Source organism: Lissotriton helveticus, chromosome 1_1 (assembly GCF_964261635.1).
Source record: "Lissotriton helveticus chromosome 1_1, aLisHel1.1, whole genome shotgun sequence".
Classification (NCBI taxonomy): Eukaryota; Metazoa; Chordata; class Amphibia; order Caudata; family Salamandridae; genus Lissotriton; species Lissotriton helveticus.
In genome coordinates, this window is record NC_136057.1 from 911,381,620 (window position 1) to 911,403,976 (window position 22,357).

General features: G+C 43.7%; 1 protein-coding gene across 4 annotated transcripts in view; it reads left to right on the top strand.

Annotated features, from left to right (window-relative positions):
• RASSF3 (Ras association domain family member 3) overlaps nucleotides 1–22,357 on the top strand; it is a 617,435-nt gene that overhangs the window by 370,455 nt on the left and 224,623 nt on the right. The window contains exon 1 of one of the 4 annotated variants that reach the window (XM_078676199.1): nucleotides 4,643–4,800. The exons of the other annotated variants lie outside the window; for them this stretch is intronic. Coding sequence (XP_078532325.1) covers nucleotides 4,675–4,800 — 126 coding nt within the window. The 5' untranslated portion in view covers nucleotides 4,643–4,674. Of the gene's footprint in view, nucleotides 1–4,642; nucleotides 4,801–22,357 lie in introns of those variants that run through there. 4 annotated transcript variants of the gene reach the window in all.

Genomic DNA, 22,357 nt, shown 5'->3' on the forward strand with positions numbered 1-22,357 from the left:
GTTTGAACGTCAATCTTTCAATCTGTGCGTTTTCTGTGTGGATATGTGTGTGTGCTTCCGCATTTGAGTGCCTGTGTGTGTGTGTGTGTGGATGTAAATGTGTTTGTATCTGTGTGTGTGTGTGTGTGTCAGAGACGTTTTAAGACATGGGCAAAGTTGGCTTAGGCCCTGGACGCAGCCTTTCTGCCCCCCCATAAAGTCAGCTCTTTTCTGCAAAATCTCACCCTGGTGACCTGTTTTCTTTCAATATATTTTGATGTGTGAGAGTCCATTACAGACATTTTGTAAAGAAATGCCGTGTTAATGTTTTATGTAACATCCATTAAAAAAAGTTTCTGTTAGTTCAACACAGGGTCTCACATATGAGAAATGGGAGGGTGTCACAGAGATTATTTGCAGTAATGTTAGTGAGCTGCTGCTGTGTTACAATATTGAAAACACATATCACTTTACCTGAATATTAGATGTAAAAACATTTAGAATTTGGATGAGTGTGCCTGTGCACTGTCAGTCACTTGGCCTAAGTGGGGATGAAAGAGTTGAAACTGAATCATAACTTTAAAGCTGTTCTGAAGAGGGGCCTCCAAAATACCTTTGGCTCAGGGCCCTCAAAATTCTTAAGATGTCCCTAGTGTGGATATTGATCTGTGTGCCCCCATGTGAGTTCCTACGTGTCTGTTCATATAGAAGTGCAGAAAGGTGTATCTCAGTGTACGTGTGCTGGTGTGGAGGTATTGTTAGAGCTTTTCTAAGTGGCATCAGATTGATCGAGTATCGCAAATGAGCCTGATCAACAAGTCAATACACTGAGTACATTGAAACATTAGGCTTCACAAGGAAGACAGAGTATTTTAGTTTTCAAACCATGAAGGTTTATTACAGGTTAATGGTTTATAGGAAGCAACATCAGGTTAGCATCAATTCATAAGCAAAATGCATATGATTCGATTAATTTGAAGTATGTCAACTTTTTAAAATCAAAGGACGAACCAAAACAGGGTCGCCTCAAAAGGAAATACAGTGGAAAGCCAGTGCTTTCCCTAAGAGAGTAATGTCAAATATTTGTTCTGCTCTGCTCTCATCCAATTCTTAGTCCAAGTCTGCTCTCTCGATCGTAATCTGTACCATATTAAAACACAACTCTAACATTTTTCACACCTTCACACAGCCCCTCATAAGGCTGTCCAAACAAGTTAAAGCAAGATGATACAGTTACATACTTGACAGGTTCTCAAGACTTTCTCACAAACAAGCTTCTCAGTGTTGTTCAAACTGCTCTGTCTGGATAAGATATGTGCCCCTAGATGCACCTCAGGTGTCTTCTTGAATGTGCTATTCATTAAAACATTCCACAATAATCACAAAGAAAATATAACATTCCTTCACATGGGAAAGAAGGAGAAAAGAACCTTTCATTTGATAATTAGAACTAAAGCTTCACCTATGCCTGCATATGCATGATATACAGCCTGGAGCCAAAATTCATCAAGTCCACAATTTACAACTCTAATTAACTGTTATTGGACTTATACTTTATTGTTTTATGCAAAACCGAAGCATAAGTTCATTTAGTGATCGGTGGACCTTCTGGGCACCTTCCTGCACACCCTTCCTGCTTTTGTACAATCTCCTACACTAATCCTGGCAATTGCTCCCCAGACGGAGTAGCCAGCCAAGGACTCGAACTATGCAGTGAGAAATGCATGCACTGAATATGGACTAGCTCTCCCTGACCTCAACATTGGTAGAATTATTAGCAAGAAATGCTGATTCATGTGTGAGGAAATGAACAAACCGGATGATCTACTTCAGCGAAATGATACTTGGGGTTTCGCAATTTTTTGGAAAGAGGATGAGTAACTTTCAAAACAGTTTGTTAATTTATTAAATGAAACTGTGAAGAGAATAGTGTGTTTTTGAATTCACCCTTTTCAGATACATCAAGCTCAAATCTTCACTGCTTCAGGATGTCCAGAAAGGTTTCATTGACCTTGAGCCGGGGATCAGTATCTTTTCATCTTCTCCTTGCAGAATTACTCGCTCTAAAATTGATGCTATCAGTACAAAGCGTTTGGGGACCACCTACTTAAAAAAAATACTTAGACTCTTACTATGCCCTCTCCATTGTTTAGCGCTTGGAGCCTGGAGTGGCACATTGAAGACAAGCCATGTATTCAACAAGTGTCAGAGTCTTTCTACACGGAGAACATTGGCCAGAGTTCAATGCAGTGGCCGCCCTTTGAAGAGATGTCTATGCATTCCTGGAACCGTACGAGTTTGTCAGCTCTTTAGTGGTAGATATTTTCCCCACACTCCTCGATATCCTCTTTTCTCTCATCTTTGATTTCAGAAGGAAGTGGAGGAAATCCTATCAGAAGTTTGGAAACTCCTGCCCCATATCATCTTAGAGTGCATTCCCTTAAAATTAAAGTCCCAACTTTTCTATTGTTTTGACTGTAGCAAAAAAAAATTTGCAAATCCACTTAAGAAACTCACTGAAAGAACAGGTATGTCCAATAGGGGATCCACATTAAAGCTTTGTCCTTAAAATTTGATCTCAAAGCAAGCCCATACGTTTTCAACAGCATTCCGATGGTAGTGATCATATGTCACATTGCTAAGTAATAGAAGTTTATACGTATCTAGCCAACTAGTTGCCCATCATTCCTTTAACTTGCCGTCTGCGGTCAGTGCAACATTGCTGTGTTTCTTTTGTGCCCACTTGCTTATAAGAGAATTAGAGGGTTACCTGAAGACTTCTGCCACATCACTGGAAAAGCCAGAAAGAAGGCTGCCAACTCCGAACTTAAAGCATTTCTTTTTTAAAAAGTCCCATAGTTTGGAGTCTAGGGAGAGGGAGTCGTAGTTATCGTGTGTAGTTGAGACAAGTAGATGGAGACAGCAGACACAATAGTGTAATTTTAATACATACAAAGAAGAGAAAAAACTATGTAAAAAAAGGAGTGCCTCAAGAACAACTATTCATTAAATGAGACATGTCAGGAGGCGGAGTCTCTGAGAAAACGTGAACCAAACACAAAAACACTTCTTAAGCTTCACCACTGGTTGATGGGAACTGATAACATTTCCAGTCCAGACAGACAAATTATCGAATGCTCTTTTTCTAGACCTGTGTAACTTTTCCATTATCTTCACAATGCAAGCAAATCCAGCCCTGGCTGTTCTTTGGGTAATCTGTGACAGTAGTTTTTGGTGCCTCTATAGGTGAGTGCATCTAAGCGCCAAGGGGCCACTTTAACGATAGCCAAGCAGTGTGGAAAACTATACCACGACATGATGCAATCAAACAGTCATAAGCAGGCACACACGATTAACCAGTATTGAAAGCAATGTAGTGTGAGGGCAAAGACAGAGCTGGAGCTCACGTAATGTTCTGCAGCAGTCAGATAAATGAGGAGACCAGAAGTCCCTAGCAGTTTTGTACTTCTGAGATCTACTGGACAAATATACAAAACTTCTATAGCATGTGTGAAATATGGATCTTCCTTTTTGCTGGTGTGCAACAGCATTTTAACAACATGCTGATCCTGTAGACATGAACAGGAGTTATGTGTTCTGGAAGAGCCAGGAACTAAGAGCAAGCTTGAGAATTTATTCTACACGGCCTTCAGTGACCCTGGTGGAGAATGCCCTGATGACGACAGCAGGCACCTGGCTCGAATCCTTCATGGGTGATGGACCTTAAAAGATCCATGGAAATTGACATCGTTTCACTTCTGTCGCCAGGGATGGAAACTAAATCATGCATGCAGATGTTCATGCCCTTCGTGAAAGCGCAAGGGAGTCAGGAGTGCAAATCGGAAGACTCATGCATGCACCTGGGTGCAAATTATTTGCCCAGAAGATTCTTCATGGTTTTACTTATGGGCAAAAAGTGCGAAGTAGGCACTTTTAATTAGAAGCAAATAGCTCATATTCAATCATATTATGGGCAAAAACCAACCTGTTGGGATATTGCTCCTGAAAGAGAATTGGAACCAGCGTTGTAATCACGGCCTTTGTGTATTTTGCACAAAGACGCTCTGGCCCTGTCGATCCCTTCTGCTGCGTTGTTGTTGCTTGAGGTGCTTACCCAATCTTCCACCTGTGACCTTGGATCCTCTACATCCTGCCAAAATCAAAGTACAGAAGATCCTGTTGTAAGTTGTTCCAATCTCCGATTTTTACAATTAAATTCTCGGTTTTTGCTGATTAAAGATTAGCTGTGTTTTCATGTGTAGTTAGTTTACATGAGTCACTTCCTCCCAGTGAGTCAAGAACTTGTGAGTGACATTGCCTTCTGCGTTGAACACATCCAGCTAGCAAGTAATTTAAGGTCAGAAGAGAAAGCGTTGGGAAAGTAATCGGTTTTGACTATTTATTTTATTGTTTGCAGTTTTATATAGCGCCAACTTGATCCAAGGTTTTGGAGCTCATTACACGAGCCTCAGTTACATTACTCAAGGTCATATTCATTTTTTAAGGCACCGGGAGATTAAGTGATTACCCCAGAATCACAGGATGTTGCATGTTGAACACTCAAACCGGTCTGCCCAGTTCCGATGTCGCCAGCTCTGCCACAATGCCACATCCTCTCCCCACTCCTTCCATAGTTGTGGGCTTGGCATGCTATGCTGTTCCATCTGCCAGCAATAGCCGACGGTGGGCGAGGTAATGGGGCTGAGGCAAGATTTGCACAGTAAGGTTGAAAAGCCCCCCTGGTGGCTCCGAGCCAATGGGCCACTGGGGCAGTTCCATCCCTTCACAGCAGGAGTGAGCAGAACTACAGCAAGCTTGGGGGTAAGTACAAATGGGGGTAGTTCCACAATATCAAATAATATGCCCTGAAATGTAGAAACATTTTGGGCGAGTTGTGAGGCATTTCCTATCTAGACTTCTGTAAAAAAAAAAAAAAACTTAAGTAGAGGAAAATAGCAAGGTGAGGTCTCTCTGCCAGACTTCACCACTGTGTTACTGAAAACACTATACGAGTTCAACTGGGAGGCGATATCCCTCAAAAGTTAAGACAGTGGGACCAGTCGAAGAGTGGAAAACATATCAGGAATTTGGATCCATTAGAGGGCAGGGAGTCAGCAAGGCAGTGCTGCCTTGAAAGGGTGGAGAGGGTCTGGCCTAGAACTGGAGACAATACTGGGATGTGGCTCACCCACAAGATGATGGACACTTTCAGGGGCATTTAGCCTGATGGCCTCGCCACCGCGTTGGTAAACTCTAGAAGGATAATGGCGCTTGTCACAGGATAATAGGTTGTTAGGGCCTGCAGAAGTGTGGAACACAACAGGGTAGTAGAACCTGTCGAAGAAAGAAAACAATAGGTTGGTGTGGCCTTTCCACGGCTGGAAGTGAATATCAAACTGCAGGGACAGGAGACAACAAGATAGCACAGCATGTGCATAAGACAGCCGGGTGTTATGGCTTGTCTAATAGTGGAAGACATTGACAACAGAATGGTGTTGCATGTCCCAGGGTGGGAGACAGCAGGGCAGTGAAACCCATCAGAAAGGGTAAAGAACAGGTGGTGATAAAAGATGGTGGTAAAGTCTCCTGTTCTATGCTCTTCACACCTCAACCACCAGAATATCCTGCCCGTCCCCAGTTTATATGCGCCCACCCCAAATTCCCCCCATTCTGGTGTGCAACATGGGCCTGAAACCTGCTGTCTGATACTGTCTGAACTGTGCGTTTCTCTTTCCGTGATGTGACTTGGAGCTGCCTTTGTGTCGACTGTTGAATTGATTGTGTTAGGAGACTGTTTGTTCTCTCTCTTATCAGATGACAAGCTGAGGATTACTTAAAAATTGTCTGCACTGCTCGCAGTCAGTAAACATTGATCTAATGTCTTTTGATGACTTTTGATGCTGGGGATGTCTGATGCCTGTTGATAAAGTATTTTGGCTGTTTGTCACTTGGATCTATGATGGAAAGCCATGGTCAGTGAATGCAGGATGTGTGCTTGTGATGTGTGTATCACTCTACATACTCTTGTTTTTCTACTTCACATTACAGCGGATGTTTTCCTTATTTTTTTTTAAACTCGCCACAACATTGAAAGTATTTGTTACTGAGCTTTATTTTGTTAGGAAATAAATGTTATTTGCTCCACAGTGAATTGTCTGATCCAGACAAAACACGACTGTGATTATGTGAACATCCTTGAGAGATATCTATCTTCGGAAGACTAATGAATGCTAAGATTAAAGCAAAGCTGCTTTGATGCATGATGTTATCCTGAGCTTTACTTTTGAATCATTCAGCCTAAAAAAGTGGGGTGTCCTCACAGAAAGCGGGCTTGCCTGGAGCTTCAATTTAAGGAGAAAAAGCCAAAGGAGTGGAGTTGGTTTCCAGGGAATATTTCCTAATACACTGTTTTTCTTTGCACCTTTGCACTTACCTGGGGAATATGACGATGGCAGCAGAGAAACATGCTGTGCTCTTCAAATCCATTATTAGGGTCCTCTGAAGGAATGAATTAATAAGATCTTCAGGTGGGGATAGATGGAAGTAGGAGAGCTTCCGAGCACGGACAGTCAGATGGAAAATAAGATGGCGACTGGAAATGTGTAGGTACTTATTTATTTATTTATTTATTTATTTATGCATTTTTATATAGCGCAGACTTTACCCAAAGGTGTCAGAGCGCTTCACAATAGCAACAGAACTGATACATGAGAACATTACAAGTGAGCAAAATACAAAGGCAAACGTTACATTAAATGAAGCAAAATTACAATTGGAGGTGGTAAAATGACAGGAGTTGATGTGTGGATGGTGCTTATCAAAGCCTATGTCTCTGTGTATACGCATGATTCCTTATGAGCACAGAATGCATACAGATGCCTGGCCTTTCCACCTGTTAACGGTAGACTTCAATTCCATATGAGTAGCAATGGTTGTGTGTAGGTGTGCGATCTGTACCTACATCTCCACCCAGGGAGTGACCTGGCAGCTGATAGACACGCATACTTCACATGGTCCATGGGGTACCTTCTCTTCAATAAGATCAGGGACTCTTAACCAAAATAACCCTGGAAAAAATGTTCACACTAATCCCACACTGCAGGTGGGGGTTATATGTCAAATGTGTGGTAGACTAGCCACGTATCAGCTGATGCAGGTGGACTCAGGATCCCAGCTGCCCAGCACAGCAAAAAGTACCATTTTCACCCAGGACTTTGTATGTATGTTTACGTACTACGTGGAAGGCCTCATACAAAGTCCCATTTCCTGTAGCATGTGAAAAAAAATACTGAAAGAGTTATTAGTTCGTTCTAGTTATTCAAATGTGTTCAACTCAAATTTACGAGCTAATTTTTCAGTAAATATGTTCACTACAAAATTCTAAAAGATATGTATTACAGGTATATCGTCAGAAAAAAAATTCAAAACATTCTGTCATAACAGCAAATATTAGGCAGCCACAGTTACGGATGGTATGGCTCACTGGTCGGGGGTTCGCGAGGAGGGGTGAGTCGGGATGGAGGGAGTGAGCAAAAACAAAAATAATAAAATGAAAATCACTTACCTTTCCGCCACCGGGTCCAGGTCTCTGCTCCTGCTCTCCTGCTTCCAACTTCAGGAACGGGAAGTAGGCAGTCAGGCTCCCTCCCCTAAGTCGATCACAATCCTTCAATGCATCGTAGCGATTGATATGGAGGCCGTGACACAGCTGGAGGGGTGGGCATGTTCTCCATGCAGGATGTAATGCAGCCTGCATGGAGAAGGGGAAAGTGTGCATAATTGGTTTGGGTGGCACGAGAGGGCCGACCAAACAGTCATTGTGCACTTAGGAGTGGGCAAACCACTCCTCCCCTGCCCTGTTCTGGTAGAAGAGCAGCCCTGCCCACCCGCAATGGAAACATATAATGGTAATAACTGAAAGTTATTACCATTTTATCTTTTTACTTCTCGCACTGCGAGAAAGCAGTGGACCGACGCTTCTTCGCCATAGTGGAGGAGCCGCCCTTGGACAGCCAACATGTGTTTTGCAGTGAAAACATCTTTTACAAGGCTGGGTACTGCAATGTAGTTAATTATAATTATGGGCCCTTATGGTTAAAGTAATTTTGCAATAGCAAAAGTTCTGATTCGCAAAATCGGAGCCTTAGTGACCGCAAAATAGCTTGTGGGGATGTTCAAAGCCCAAATTGTGATTTGGTAACTATCGCAAAAGAGGTTTATGGCTACATACTGAATTGCAAATTGAAAGGGGCTTGTTTAGGGCATCCCTTCCAATTTACCATTCTTATGGAATATACCAATGGTTTGCGCCCATTGATAGGCTACTGACACCCCAAAAGAGGTGGTAACCCACTCGTAAGTGGGAAGGAGGTCTTTAGAGACCCCCGCCTCTTTGCCAATGTTGTAAAACAACAGTTTTTAGGAGTAGGCAGTGGTCCTTAGGACCATTGTTTACTGGTAAAAAAAAAGATTTGTAAACTAGTTTTTAAAAAAATGCATCCTGTTTTCCTCTAAGGAAAACAGGCTGCGTTTTTCATAAAAAAGATTGCTTTATCTGAAAGTATCACAGACATGGTGGCCTGCTGACTCCAGCTGGCCACCAGCCATGTGATGCCAGTGATTCGTAGTGCATCACAATTTACAACTTTTCTTATGCATATTAATGGATAGGTCAATTGCGACCGACCAAGAATCTGAATTTTGCGAACCAACGTGTTTCAACATCTGTTGGTTTACAAAAAGAAAATGCATTTAGTAAAAGCCAGTACACAAACTGCAACCACTTTTACAGAATGTATTGTATGAACATAAGGCCCTGAGTTCTCTGCCATCTCCAAATTAATTAGTATTTGAGTGATCTCGCACTCGAATCTTCGATTTCCCTAATGTTCTCCCTGTTACTCCTGATATGTACAACAGGTTCCTGAGACCCCTTATTTTAGGACAAGGCAGAAAGGATGAACTGACCAGCTATCCCTCAAAAGGACAATTGCTACATCTGTTAACATGACTCTAGGCGGCCTAAATTTCTGGAAAGTCCATGGCCCTTAGTACGAGTTGGACAAAAATCTTTATTTGCACGCTAAATACAAAGCAGACATTATCACGATTGTAGCTCAGGCACTGACTGGGCACCCGGAGAGTTTTGCTAGACAATTTTCACCAGGTAAGACCTCGAGCAAATTTCATTTTGAGTTTGCGCACATCAGAATACGCAATAACATAAAACTTGGTGCCTTATCTTCCACAATAGAGTACAAGACTAAGGAATATACCTAAATTACGCTGTTCACCCAGTAAATATCATACCCCACACTAACAGTATTTACCAAGTGTAAATTATGTACCTAGGAGTGCACTCAACTTGTCATCAAAAGGAGTATGTTGATATATTGGATTGTACTTGTTATAGTCACATAGTTTCAAAGCGCCAATCTTCTTCGCTCCTGGTTCCAACAGCACCATGTTTTAATTACAGTGAGAATAAGAGTGATATTACAACCCATATCTCAACATACTCCTTCTTATTTTTTGTTTAAATCTGTTTTTATTGACTTTCAAGTTTACATGTTCATGAAAGGCATCATGTTTTGAGAGCCATCTATACATTGGATCACCTATCAATAGTTGAAGCATACTACTGTTACATGAAGTTTAAGCATTTCAAGTATACATATGGTGACCGCTACTCAGGAGCGGGTTTGACTCTAGTACTCAGTTCATTTCACAAATGATAGAGGTTACAGTTCAGTGATAGCGTGGTTCCATTAGTCCGTTGCGTAAAGTCCTTTCAGATCGATCAGTATGAACTTCTGAACAGATGTTATGCAGTTAAAACAATCAAAACCAACAACCACAACATTGACCGGTGTTAACGTAAATATCCCCGCCTCCCATCACCCCTCCGTTCCCCCATCGTCACTCAACATACTCCTTCTTATGACAAGAGGATCGTCTTTTGATCATCTCAAAAATGTTCTGGATATGTATGAAAAATCGAAAAAAAAACATAAAGACTGTAAATCAAGTATATGTTTTATGAATGTTTGTGATTTGCTAAATAATCTGTGTTTATTGATTTGTAACGCAGGATAATTAAACTGTGATTTTAATCTAATCTGCACCTGAAATACTTTTGACTGTTGCCCTCTACAAGCTTCCTTTATGTTTTTATAAAAACATCACAATGATCACTTGCCTTCTGGGCACCCAAGCAATGGAGCACGTGTCCCATCAAACTACAGGATGAGGTCACCCGCCAGGCAGAGAAGAGCCTGCAGAAGCACCTCATCCTGCTCGAAACAGCCTGGCCCAAGCACAGTGACAGTGACACTGGTGTTTTGTACTATATCCTTGCATTATGTCTCAGCCTCACCAGGCAGCTCTTTACCTACCAGCAGCCTTGCCTACATTTACCCCGGGGCTGCTCCATAGAACTCACTATAGACAGCATTTCTGAGAGTCAGGCTTCATACATAAATGCACCCACGTGCTAATTTATAAAGGAAACAAACATTGGCATAGCCAATAGGTCTCGCCTTTGGGACCTTATAAGTGTTTAGTTATGCAGCACAATATCCTTAGTGCAACAACACCAAGTGTTGAATGGCTAAACACTTATAAGGTCCGAAAAGCGAGACTTATTGGCTATGCAATGCAACCTTTATATCTCCTGTGTATATGTAAAGCGCTCTGATACCCACGGGTTAAGCTAGCGCTGTATAACATTTTTAAATCAAATAAATCAAGAACCATGCCGTCATGTAAGTTACAATACTCCAGAAGGCTGAACTGTGGTGCATGTGGGGCTGACAGGGGTGATCCTGAGGGGATCTTTCTTCTAGTGGGGTTAGACTATGTATATTATGGCTCGAGAGGGGCAGGAGTATGGGGGCAGGGGTATGGGGTAATAGGTGAGTTGGAGAAGGGGTGTGGCAGTCATATGTGTTGTGGCGGGTGGGGTTGAGCAGGGCTGTAGGGTCAGGAGAGCAGTAGCTGAGGTGGGGCAGGGGTGTGGGAGCAGAGGGGTAGTTACTAAGTGGAGGACAGGTGTATTGTGGTAGTGACATAGGTGGGTACAGAGGTGTGGCAGTCAGATGTCCAGTGACAGATGGGGTATGGATATGTGTCGGCATAGGCTGGTAGTGACTGAGGTGGGATGGTGTATTGCGACTGAGGTAAGGCAGGGCTTGGTGGACAGGATGGTTGGGAAGGTTGGAGCAGGATGGTGGCAGCTGATGGGGTGCAACTGAGGTAGTGCAGCGTCATAGGAGAAGGTGGGTAGTTACTGGCAAGACAGGCAAGCCTTGACTAAGATGTGGTCAGGGACAGGTGTTTAGTGAATGGCTTGCGGGTGGATGTGTGGGAAAGACAGGTTGTACTGTGAATGTTGCAGGGGTGTGGTGGTAAGACAGGTATTATGAGTGGATGGTGGGTGCGGGAGGCAGGTGGGTAGTGAATGAGGATGGGCTGGCTGTGGGAATTGGTGAGCAGTGAATGGGGTGTGGGCAACATTTGGGGGTGGGTTGGTAGTGTCTGGGATGTGGCCGGGCAGGTGTGTAGCAGTCAGACAGACACATTTTACACAAAAGCCTGCTTCCGTTACTGCTGAGGTGCCCCCCACCACACTGACAACCTAGCGCTCACAGGATGTCTACATTTCCAGATATTTAACAAAAACAGAAGCATTTTCGGCTTTTTCCCCAACAGTAAAAAAAAGTTTTACATTGCACGTCATCAGTGGTGTAAATAATAGGTGTTATTACCCCCTTATTTGGCACTCGGTGTTCTGATCCCGAGGGATTTGGCGGGAATTCGAACTCCTGACCTCAAGCAGACGACAGCAGATGGCACCGCCGAGGCATTAACTCGCTGACACGTTTCGCCAGTGGCAGGAGGACCTGGTATTAGTATTTAAAGGAGAAACTGTGCACGCTCACTATAATCATATTTCACGTGGGGATGCTGGCTGCACTGTAGACGTAGGAGTGCGGCAGAGCAATCTGGAGTGTCTCCTATTTCAGAGATTTATTTGAAAAAATGGTGATTTTGTCATGTTTTTGCGCGCCTTTACATAAAATGATATACATTATCATCGCAAATGCAATAGATCTGACCTTGACGAAACTGCAATTTTTAAACATTTTTCCAAACATAAGCATTAGGCATTGAAAGTTGAATAGTAATAAAAAAAACACTTCCTCTAATGGCGGCATGCACATGTATGCAAAACAAAATAAGTACAAGCTAAACAAGGCGGTAATGTTTGTGTAAACAAAACGTGCCGGCGCGAACGGGAGTTGTGTGCTCGCGCGCGAAAGTGAAAGAGATCAGCAATAGAACATTGGAGAGGCGGAGTGAGGCGCACGTGCTTGTGCGCTTAATAGCAAGCTGGGGGCCGGCAAAAGCCTTTTTTGTAGCACTTGAAAAACCCACTTACTAAATGTCTCGCCAGGCTAGCGCTAGCGCTGACTCAAGGGAGACCTAAAAACTACAAATGGCAGAAAACATCGAATTAAACAAGATTTAGCAAGCTATTGCACCTGACATAGTGTGCATTCAATTACTCATGGCATAGTCTTTCTTCAGCTTATTCTGTCAGTATGTCTTACAGAACCCAAATTAAATATCAAATGGCAAATAGTTTTTAGGGTTATTTACTTTTACATCCATTGACCTAATTGTGATTCAGCAGTTTAACAACTGCATGTGTCACTTAGGATTTGGTGGAATGAGAGCATCACGGTAACTCAGCGAAGCTCCTGCCACACCAACCCACACTGCCCCTCCACGTATTGAGTGGGGTACCTGCTAGCTTTCCCCACAGCAGCGCATCTGCTGCTGCAAACCTTTGACTCAGAACCCATCTGCTACAGGGCCACCGGTAAGAGAATGTCTGAAGGACCGCCCTATTTAGGGCCAATAGGTAGGTCCTTCGGACGTTCTGTTTTCATGCCTGATTCAACCATGTAATGCAATGGTGGACCCAGGCAGGAAAATAGAAATTATATCCCCGACATAGTGGGAGCAATTTTTTTATTTTTTTTTATTTCTTGCTTTGTTTCTGTTAAAGATAAAGAAATGTTCATTTGGTCGTCATGCTATATCAACCCTCTTGATATTACATTTGTGATGAAATTCATCCTGCCTTGCTGGGGTCTCTGCTGCCCCCACAGGCTAGAGGAGGCGCCGTCTCCACCACTCTGTCAATGATCCACCGGAGTCTGAGACCCCTATTAGATACATAAAGCCTGCTCAGTGTCAATGTTTGTGCTTTTTAGGTTGATCCTGCTGCAGCGCGCATGCGCTACTCGCTCTGCGAGGCATGCAGTAGTCGAGTATGCTGTGGAAGCCTCACCTTCTCTCCGCCCATATTTTTGATTGGCTGGTATCATTGTGACAGAGCAACCTAGGACCTCTATTGAGGCCCTGATAGGAACTATAGAGATATACTCAAAGCATCCAGGATATAAACTCAACAGAGACAAATCAGAATGTAATCCCCTCAACATCCACACCACTAGGGACACTCTAGGAGGGTCGGGCCTGACCTGGCAAACAGGTTTCATCAAATACCTAGGGATCCACTTCGGCAACGACCTTAGGACCACACTAGACCAAAATGAGAAGCTATTGTTAGGTAAAACAAAGAACCTCTTGGAGTCCTGGTCTCCCAAATTTATAACCTGGTGGGGCAGAATAGAAACGATCAAGATGATGATCACCCCAATGATCAATTACCTGCTGAGCATGCTCCCACTTCTCCTCACTGACGACTTCCAACGCAAGTGGATAACCTGATTAGCAAATTCCTATGGCGAGGAAAAAAGCGCGTATAAGTATTAAAAAACTAAGGCTAGACAAAAAACTGGGAGGACTAAACATAGCAGACTATAGAACTTTCCAAACCGCTTTCTTAGCAAAACAGGGGGCCTACTGGATGTCACCCCCTCAGGGGTACACGTCGGTATGGCTACTAATCGAGCGAGCCATCCTAAACAACCTCAATCCACTGGTACTACTAACAGCTAATAAATACACACACGCCTCCAGCCCAATATTAAAAAACACAAAAATTGCCCTACTCAAAATAGACAAGAAAATGGAGAACAGTGTAAGGAACTTAAAATGGGAGTCTCTGTGGGCCAACAGCAAGATCAAATACAAGGGGAAATGCCTGTCCATAGACACATGGAAGATGAAAAGCATCTCCTCCCCAGCCCTACTGGAGGAGGAGGGCTATCCCATCCCTTTTGCAACACTAAAAGATAGACATAAACTACCAGACATCGAGTTCTACAATTTCCTAAAAATCAAAACAGCACTAACAAAAGCCAAACTATCACAAAACAACCCATCAATTCTGCAGCATATGGTGAAACTCAACAGAATAGGCCATCAGGTATCGCACCTTTACAAACTTCTACAACCAAACGCCACTATACTTAACGATAAGACAGCTAACTACTGGGTAAAACAAATCAACACCTCACTAAGCAAGCAAGAGCTGGCTGAACTTTGGGCATCCCCATCACGTAACAAAATATTCCCAGTACTATCCCAAACAACATTTTGGCTACTCCACAAGACTTACTGGACCCCGGCACTACTGCGGCAACGAAAAGGGGGACCTAGCACACCTCATTTTCTCCTGCCCAAAAATCAAAACTTTCTGGGAAAAAATCTTTGTCTTCATAAAAGAGACGCTGGGATGCACACTAAACCCAGAATTCAGAATTCTCTGCCCTCACCACCGCATTTATGACCGCAGGACTTGCTTCACAGCATGATAGAGATCTGCTAGACCTCCTACTGACAGCGGCAGTGAAAATGGTCCTGTCCAACTGAAGGATACAGCTAAGACGTCATACAAAGGCTGGATCAATTGGGTGACGTACCTCATGGACGCAGATAGCACTGCACTGCAAAACTCACCCTGGAGGCCAGCTACTAGGGGGATGTGGAAATCGCTTGATGCCTATCTGGACTCCTATGAACCCCCGTGAGATCACTTGGGGAGAACGGCTGCCCGCAAAACAAAACGCTACGAACCCAGACTAGTCTCATCGCTATAGTACTCTTCTTGAAACCTATCTCCACCCTTTCTTTACTATTCTCTCTCTTTCTTTCATCTGTCCTTAATCTCCTAGCAAGTCAATGTAAAAGGGTGCAGCCAAACATGTATACCAGTTACCTTTAGCTACGGCAACACCAACCAAGCTTGGCTGGTACCCCGTAACGGTAAAGCTAATGTACTTGTCTGTAAAATGTAATAAAAATACTTTGAAATCACAATAAGTCGGTAAGCACAATTTTTTTTTAATTTGCAGTGCGGTCCACTTTCACTTTAGCGGCCGCACTTGTTTATTTAATTAATTTGCTGCACGGGCCAAAAGGGAGCGTTTCTACTCACTAATCTAATAGGCATTTGCAATGCAATAGGTCCCGCATTTATGAAAGTTTGAGCTATTGACATTGCAAATAACAATGCTTTTTATTTATTTTTTCGTTTTTTAAAACATAAATAAAAAAGGCATTGTCATTTACAATGCCAATAGCCTAAACTCGCATAAATGCGAAACCTATTGCATTGCAAATCCTTGTTTAAGCATGCCCTTGTCTAGTGAAGTATTTTATTCACGCTCAAATGAGTCTTAGGGTGACCCAGAGGTGCAGTCTTCACTCATCATCAGGTCAGCCAGTTCTGTGTAATCATGCGTTACTGGAACATCTGCAGTATTTCCTCAGGGCATGAGTAAATTTACTCCACCCTGGAGAAGACCTGTAGGGATTCACTTTGGCTCTGCAGATAAACCATGTCACAGATCAAGCTGGCCGTGGTATTCGTTAATATTCCCTGGCTTCACTCCCACATACAGTCACTGAATTCTGTAAACCCCATATCAGCTATATAACAGCTTGTTATACACGGGGTGAAAACGCGCGGATTGAGGAGTCTGAATATTAAAGCGAGCAGAGAAGAGGATGTGAGTCATGGGACCAACTTTGGAATTGTAATTGATGTGAGCAAAATGCAGCCCACAGCGGAACTGAACGGTCTCTTATTACCTATATAAGCAGACAGTATCACCACAGAACTCAGCGGTACTCATTTTATTAATCTCAGAATGATGAAATGCTGAATCTGCCCTTTCCAGCTCTAAACCTGTATCCATGGGCTAGGACCTTGCGTATAATTTCTATAAATGTCTGTATTTCCTGAAACTAATCACGTTTTTATGTCATTTTGTTTACACTGTGTTAATGTAGATGGATAAAGCTTCATGCTGGCACTACAGAAAAAACTTTAAACAGATTAATATGTTAGAATTCATTTTTTCAGATTTTCTCAGAGAAGATTTCTGCTAAAAACTAAAATGCATGTTGAATATTGTTGCACAAAAGAGTGCAAAGGCGTATATTCCGGAGCAAGGGTCTTATATGGGTCTTTGGAGCATCATGTTGTTAGCGTCAAACACAAATAAATAAAAATGTTCTGTATTTATAAAGCAGCTCAAACATTTACTTAACATTCCCTTACAGTTACATAAAATGGGCCTAAGAACGGATGCTACATGCTGGCGCTGCGCCGATACACAGCCTTCTTTCCTACACTTAGCATGGCTCTGCGGCCACATTTCACTATTCAGGGACAAGGTTTTCTACTCTATTAACGAAGTGACTGGTTTCCAACCAGCCGGCACTCCACTGGCAGCCCTATTGGGTCACCTAGCTGATGCCCCTCCAGGCGCAGGCCGTCTGTCAGCCATGATGCTCCTCAGTGGCGTAACGAACCTTGAGGGGGGCCCCCCTGCAGGGTACGTGAAGGGTCCCCTCCGGACTCAATCTAGAGCTCCCCAGCAGAAGTGCGGTGCTGATGGGGCCCCCTAGAGGGTGAGTGCCCCCCCGCACCGCCGGGGCTGCAGGGGCATGTGTTACGCCCCTGATACTCCTCCTAGCCAAGCGCCGCATTGCAATACATTGGGGATCACCAAGCACGCCCAAAGTAGATGCTCACTGCGTACTGGGACCTGATGCCTACCCTGTCAAGACCCAAGGACATATGGGCCCTGTTCGTGGCATGGGCTGCTAAACGTATAGAAGAACAGCGCATACACCACCAGAACAAACACACCCACAACCTTAAATAACCATATAGTCGACATGCGACACCTCACCAACATATCAAATCAATGCAAGACATTGTTACAGTCTCAACGCGTCACAACATGCCTGCTCGTGCACATAACCTACGCACCGCCGAACATACTAAGGTGGAAAATACAAGGCATGCTCCCCTACGTTAAACGTTGCCTACAGCTTTGTTGCCTTGGTGTACCCAGATGCTGAAATGTACCGCCCACCCAGTGTAATCACGAATGTTATAGTCTATCGCCACTCTCCTGTTGCACGTATGCACTTACTTTGTCTCAATATTCGACTCTGATGTGACCGCAATGTGACATGCATGTTACTTATCATGATATGTTTACAATGATAAATAAAAAGAAAAAAGAAAAAGAAACATTTACTTAACATTAATTCATGTTGCAACAGTACTGTACATCATAGAAGGGAACGCGTGGAGGGTGCTCATAAAACAATCTAAAGTTGAGAGACTCTTCTCACTCACTTAATCAAATCATCCTTGACAGAAACATAAAAACCTGAGTTAATCAATTACCTGATGTGAAACCCAGGTTATTCTTCAGGAATGTTTCTCTATGTGTGGAAGGAAAAGTAAGGCTGTCAGGATAAGTCTGACTCCCTCTAGACCTACTTGCCCTGACCTCCATCCTCCCTCCCTTGTAATAGGCTCATACTGAGTTTGTCAAATCAATTGAAAATTGCATTTTTTGTCTCATTTTAGATTCCAAATTGGGCAATATGTTTGCTTCTATCGGTTTTTTTCCATCCACAGATTTCTCCATGTTGCACCTTGAGGAATTTGTGCTGGGAAATGAGTCTCCATTCTGAGTTTTGGAAAGGGAAAAACATGTTTTTTTCCCTACAGGTGAAAGTGCAATTTATTGCTCATTCCATCATGCAGAACTTGCAATAGGGAAATCAGGTTTCTTTTTAGTAAAACAGAGGGTGTGATAATCGTTTCCCCTGGGGTGAATTTACTTCCCTCTTTTCTTTCCGGTGGCAGATTTAGAGTTTAGGGCTCTACTGCATTTGAATGAAGAGGAGAAAGAATGCTGTTAAAATACCCCTCCATCGCTCGGTTTTCCACCACTCACTGACTGACGTACTCTTTTAAGCCAAATCCTCCAGCTTGTCTCCTCCTGTAATTGCGTCTCTCTATTCTGGACAGGGGACGAATCTAGTGTGAATTGACCCTTACCCTTCCCCTGGGACCTTGTCCTTCTGAAAGTGTATTGAGTCATGTGTCGCCTAGCCCTTCGCACAGGTGTTTCGTTATTTGAAGAGTTAGGGGACTCGAGTGCCAATCATAAATCTGCAGGCACAGTGATAATACCCAAGTGGTTCTATGGGGATGGGAGGGTATAGTTTACCGCTCTGTCATTGGTGCATATTCCCCCACACACAGTCATCAGAACTGACTGATGCAGTGTAGGCCATTTAGTCTCTGCAGAGTGGCCTGAGGCCCCGGGACTCCTATACGTTATAGTCATAGTCCTGAAGCTGAATGGGGTCCCCTGAAGGGTAGGCCCCCTGCACCACGAGGCTGCAGAGGTATACGTTAAGGCCTGCTCCCAACATAAAGGCTCAATCTACTTTGGGAATTTTGCTAAGTAGACACCTCAGTTCATCACAAGCAGAAAATCCATAAGCTAGAATCTTTAGGAGTGGCTGGTCATGAGAGCTTGAGGAGTGTCCCACCCCTGAGACAGAAGAAAACAGAAAGCGATGGGTAGGATGCTTGCATTCATCTCAGCCACTAGCAATTACTTGGGGCTGCATCCCAGTCCATTGTTTTTTGTCCACAATGATACTTCAGCCATATGCAAACCAGCCCAAACTGCCAGGCGTGGTCCCATGTGAACAGGAACAGAAGCAGTCCCAGACCAGTTTCAACCAATTTGGCCCTCTTCAGTAGGGTGTAGCTGCAGTCCTATGGCATAGTGAGCAAGGCACCCACATCTAGGCATTCCGGTTGTATTTAGGGCTTCAGACGGAGGAAAACAAAAAAGCAATCTCAGCCGCTGGTAGTTACTTGAGGCTGCAGCTCAGTCCATGTTTTCTTTTGCTTACCATTCCATGCCACCTCAGACTGGAATCTTTCATATTCAAACCAGCCAGCGCATGGAAGCCTTAGGGTAGCTACATGCTTTATAAAATGGTACAACCTAGGTCCACCTCCAGTAAGCGGTAGGCCCCACCCCCCACCAAACAGGAGCACAAGTAACCCCAGACCCATTCCAGCCTTTCTGGGCTTCTTCTGTATGGTGTAACTGGAGTCCAATGGCACAGTGAGCATGGGACCCACTTCTGGACATAGCAATTATACTTATGTATTTATTTATTTATAAAGTTTTATATAGCGCAAACAAGATCCCGAAGGATATCAGAGCGCTTTACAAAGGATGGAAGGCAGGACATAAATCTAAAAACTGCATCAAGAAAGCATACACCACAAGAATAATAACATAATTCCCAGACATATGAATCAAGGAGAATAGTACAAAAAACAAGTATAAAGCAAGCTACGAGGGGGGTGGGGGGGGGGGGGGGGGGCACATAATGAGGAAAAGAAGAGCATAGATCCAATATCAACATCCAGTAGAAATACACAACAGAAATAATGGCATGATTCCCAGACAAATGAATCCAGGAGAGTAATACAATAAACAGGAAGATAGCAGGCTATGAAGGGGGGCACGTGATACGGTACAGAGGAGCAACGTCACATGATGGTACCTGAAGGTACAATGGTTGTAGGATCAATGATTTTGAACAAATGATCCTAACCCAGTTAAGGTAAAAATGTGTTCATTAGGAATCTTTTGGCTTCCAGTTTGAAAGCAGTCGTTGATGAGATTCTGCGTACATCCGGTGGAAGAGAGTTCCATATCATTGGGGCAGTGCCGGAGAAGGCTCGGAGACAAGTTCTCTTTTTCCTAAGAATGGGTGGTTTCAGGAGGAGAGTGATAGCGCTTCTTGAGGCTCTCCCACCACAGGATAGATCAAGCTTAGTGCATGACTCTGAAGAAAACAAAAAAGTGATGGTGGAATACTTAAATTGTTATCAGAGATTGCTAATTACTTGCCCCACACCCCAGTCCATTGTTTTTTTCCCACCATGCCATCTCTGACAGGAGCCAATCATATGCAAATCAGCATTGGTCCTTCTGCAGTAGGAAGAATTCTGCCTTAATTGCCAGGCAAAGTCCCCTCTGAATGGGATTACACACAACCTCAGACCAGTTTCAGCCTAGTTTCAGCCTAGTTAGGGCACTACCGTAGGCTGTAGCTTGAGTTCTATGGCACAGTGACCATGTCTGGTCATACCCGTCACACTGATTAAAACAATAAAGAAATGGATGGGATGCTTGAATACATTTGAGTAACTGCTAATTACTCTGAGCTGCATCACACTTCATTGTTTTTTGCCCACCATGCCACCTCAGACCAGAGCCAGCCATATGCACATCAGCCTTGGTCCTCCTCCAGTAGTATAATCCACCCCAAACTGCCAGGCTAGGTCCCCTCTGAACAGGAACATAAGCAAACCCACATCGATGTCAGCATACTTGGGCCCTTTGCTAGGATGAGGCCTTGTATAACAGTTCAGAATGGACAGTTCCCATGTGGAGCAGGGTTGGAACTGATTTTCATAAGGTGGGCTTCTGTCTAGAGTGGCACAGTATGTGGAAAAAGATGGGGCAAAATGCTGCCAAGAGTAAATGCCAGTGGTTTAGACTATTTGCAAGCATTTGTTCCATCACCTTTAGTTTGTTTGCTGTAATGCCCTAAGTGACCACAGGTATGCCCAGATGTGGGTTCCTTCCTCTCTGTGTCACAGGATCCAAGCTATACCTCACCGATGAAGTCTAATATGGCTGAAACTGGTCTTGGGTTGCTTGTGTTCCCTTCTGAAGGGGTCACGCTTGGCAGTTCAGGAAGGAATGTCCCCATGCGAAGCAGGGTCGGTACTGATTTGCATGTGGCGGACCTCTGTCTAGAGTAGTATAGTATGTGAAAAAAGATGGTATGAAATGCTGCCCTGAGTGAATGCCAGTGGTTTGGACTATTTGCAACTATTTGTCCTATCGCCTTTTATGCGTTTGATGTAATGCCCTATGTGGCTAAGGCTATCCCAAGACGTGGGCCCCTTCCTCTCTGTGCCACAGGATCTAAACTACACCTCACTGATCTGGTCTAATAAGGCTGACTCCTGTCTTGGATTGTTTTTGTTCTCTTCTGATGGGACCTTCTGTGGCAGTTTGGGATGGACTGTGTCCATCAGGAGTATCATGGATAGACATGAGACTGCACTCTGTCACCAACCTTCTGCTTGAGGACTGCTTGTGCAGTGTCTTGGGAAATAGATGCATAGTTGATTCAATGGCCAAGGAGCCCCCTTTATGCATTTCCTCCTATTCCCTTCCTCCCAAAGGTGGTCAAGAAGATTCAGAGGAAGAATGCTTACATTCTGTTAAGAGCTCCCCCCATGCAATTGAGGTCTTGGTTACCACTGTTAATCCAGCTATAGATAGTACCAAAGATAGATCTTCCAGTAAATTCCAAAATTCTAAAGTGGCCAATTATATCCTGTCAGTCACTGCTACATCTCGGGCTAATGTAATGGAAATTGATAGCTTTAGAGAACCTTGAGTTTCTAGGGGGGAGGGGGGATGGGCGTCAGCTATTCAAGAAAGTACCAGACACTAGAGCTTCTTATTCTAGGTACTGGATTTTTTTTATCCAATGGGTTACATCCAGAGTCATGTGAACCTTTCAATGTACTCACATTTCTTAGAGATGAGTTCATAAAGGAGTTGTCAATTCCAACACTAAGAAGCCAATGGGCAGCCATCAAACGATTTCGGTTTTTAAATGTGTGGGCTCCGTTGTTATTTTGCACAAATGCATTTAGATGATTGATTTTTAAAAAACGACTGAGGTTTTTAAATGTGTGGACTCTGCTGTCATTTTGCACAAAGGTATCTACAAGACTGATTTTAAAAAACGATTGAGGTTTTTTAACTAGAGGGAATACATTTTTATCCTGTGCTGCACTTATCTGGCTCACTCACTTACTTGAGGTTTCCCCGGTCCGCCACGGCTTTGCCGATTGCTGCGGAGGGAAGACCTCACCTTGCACCACTTCCGGTATTCCTGTTCCGGCGGGGTTAGCGCTCCAGGCACCAGCCGCGACTATTTAGAGCCACGCTGGGCCGGACGCGCAGCG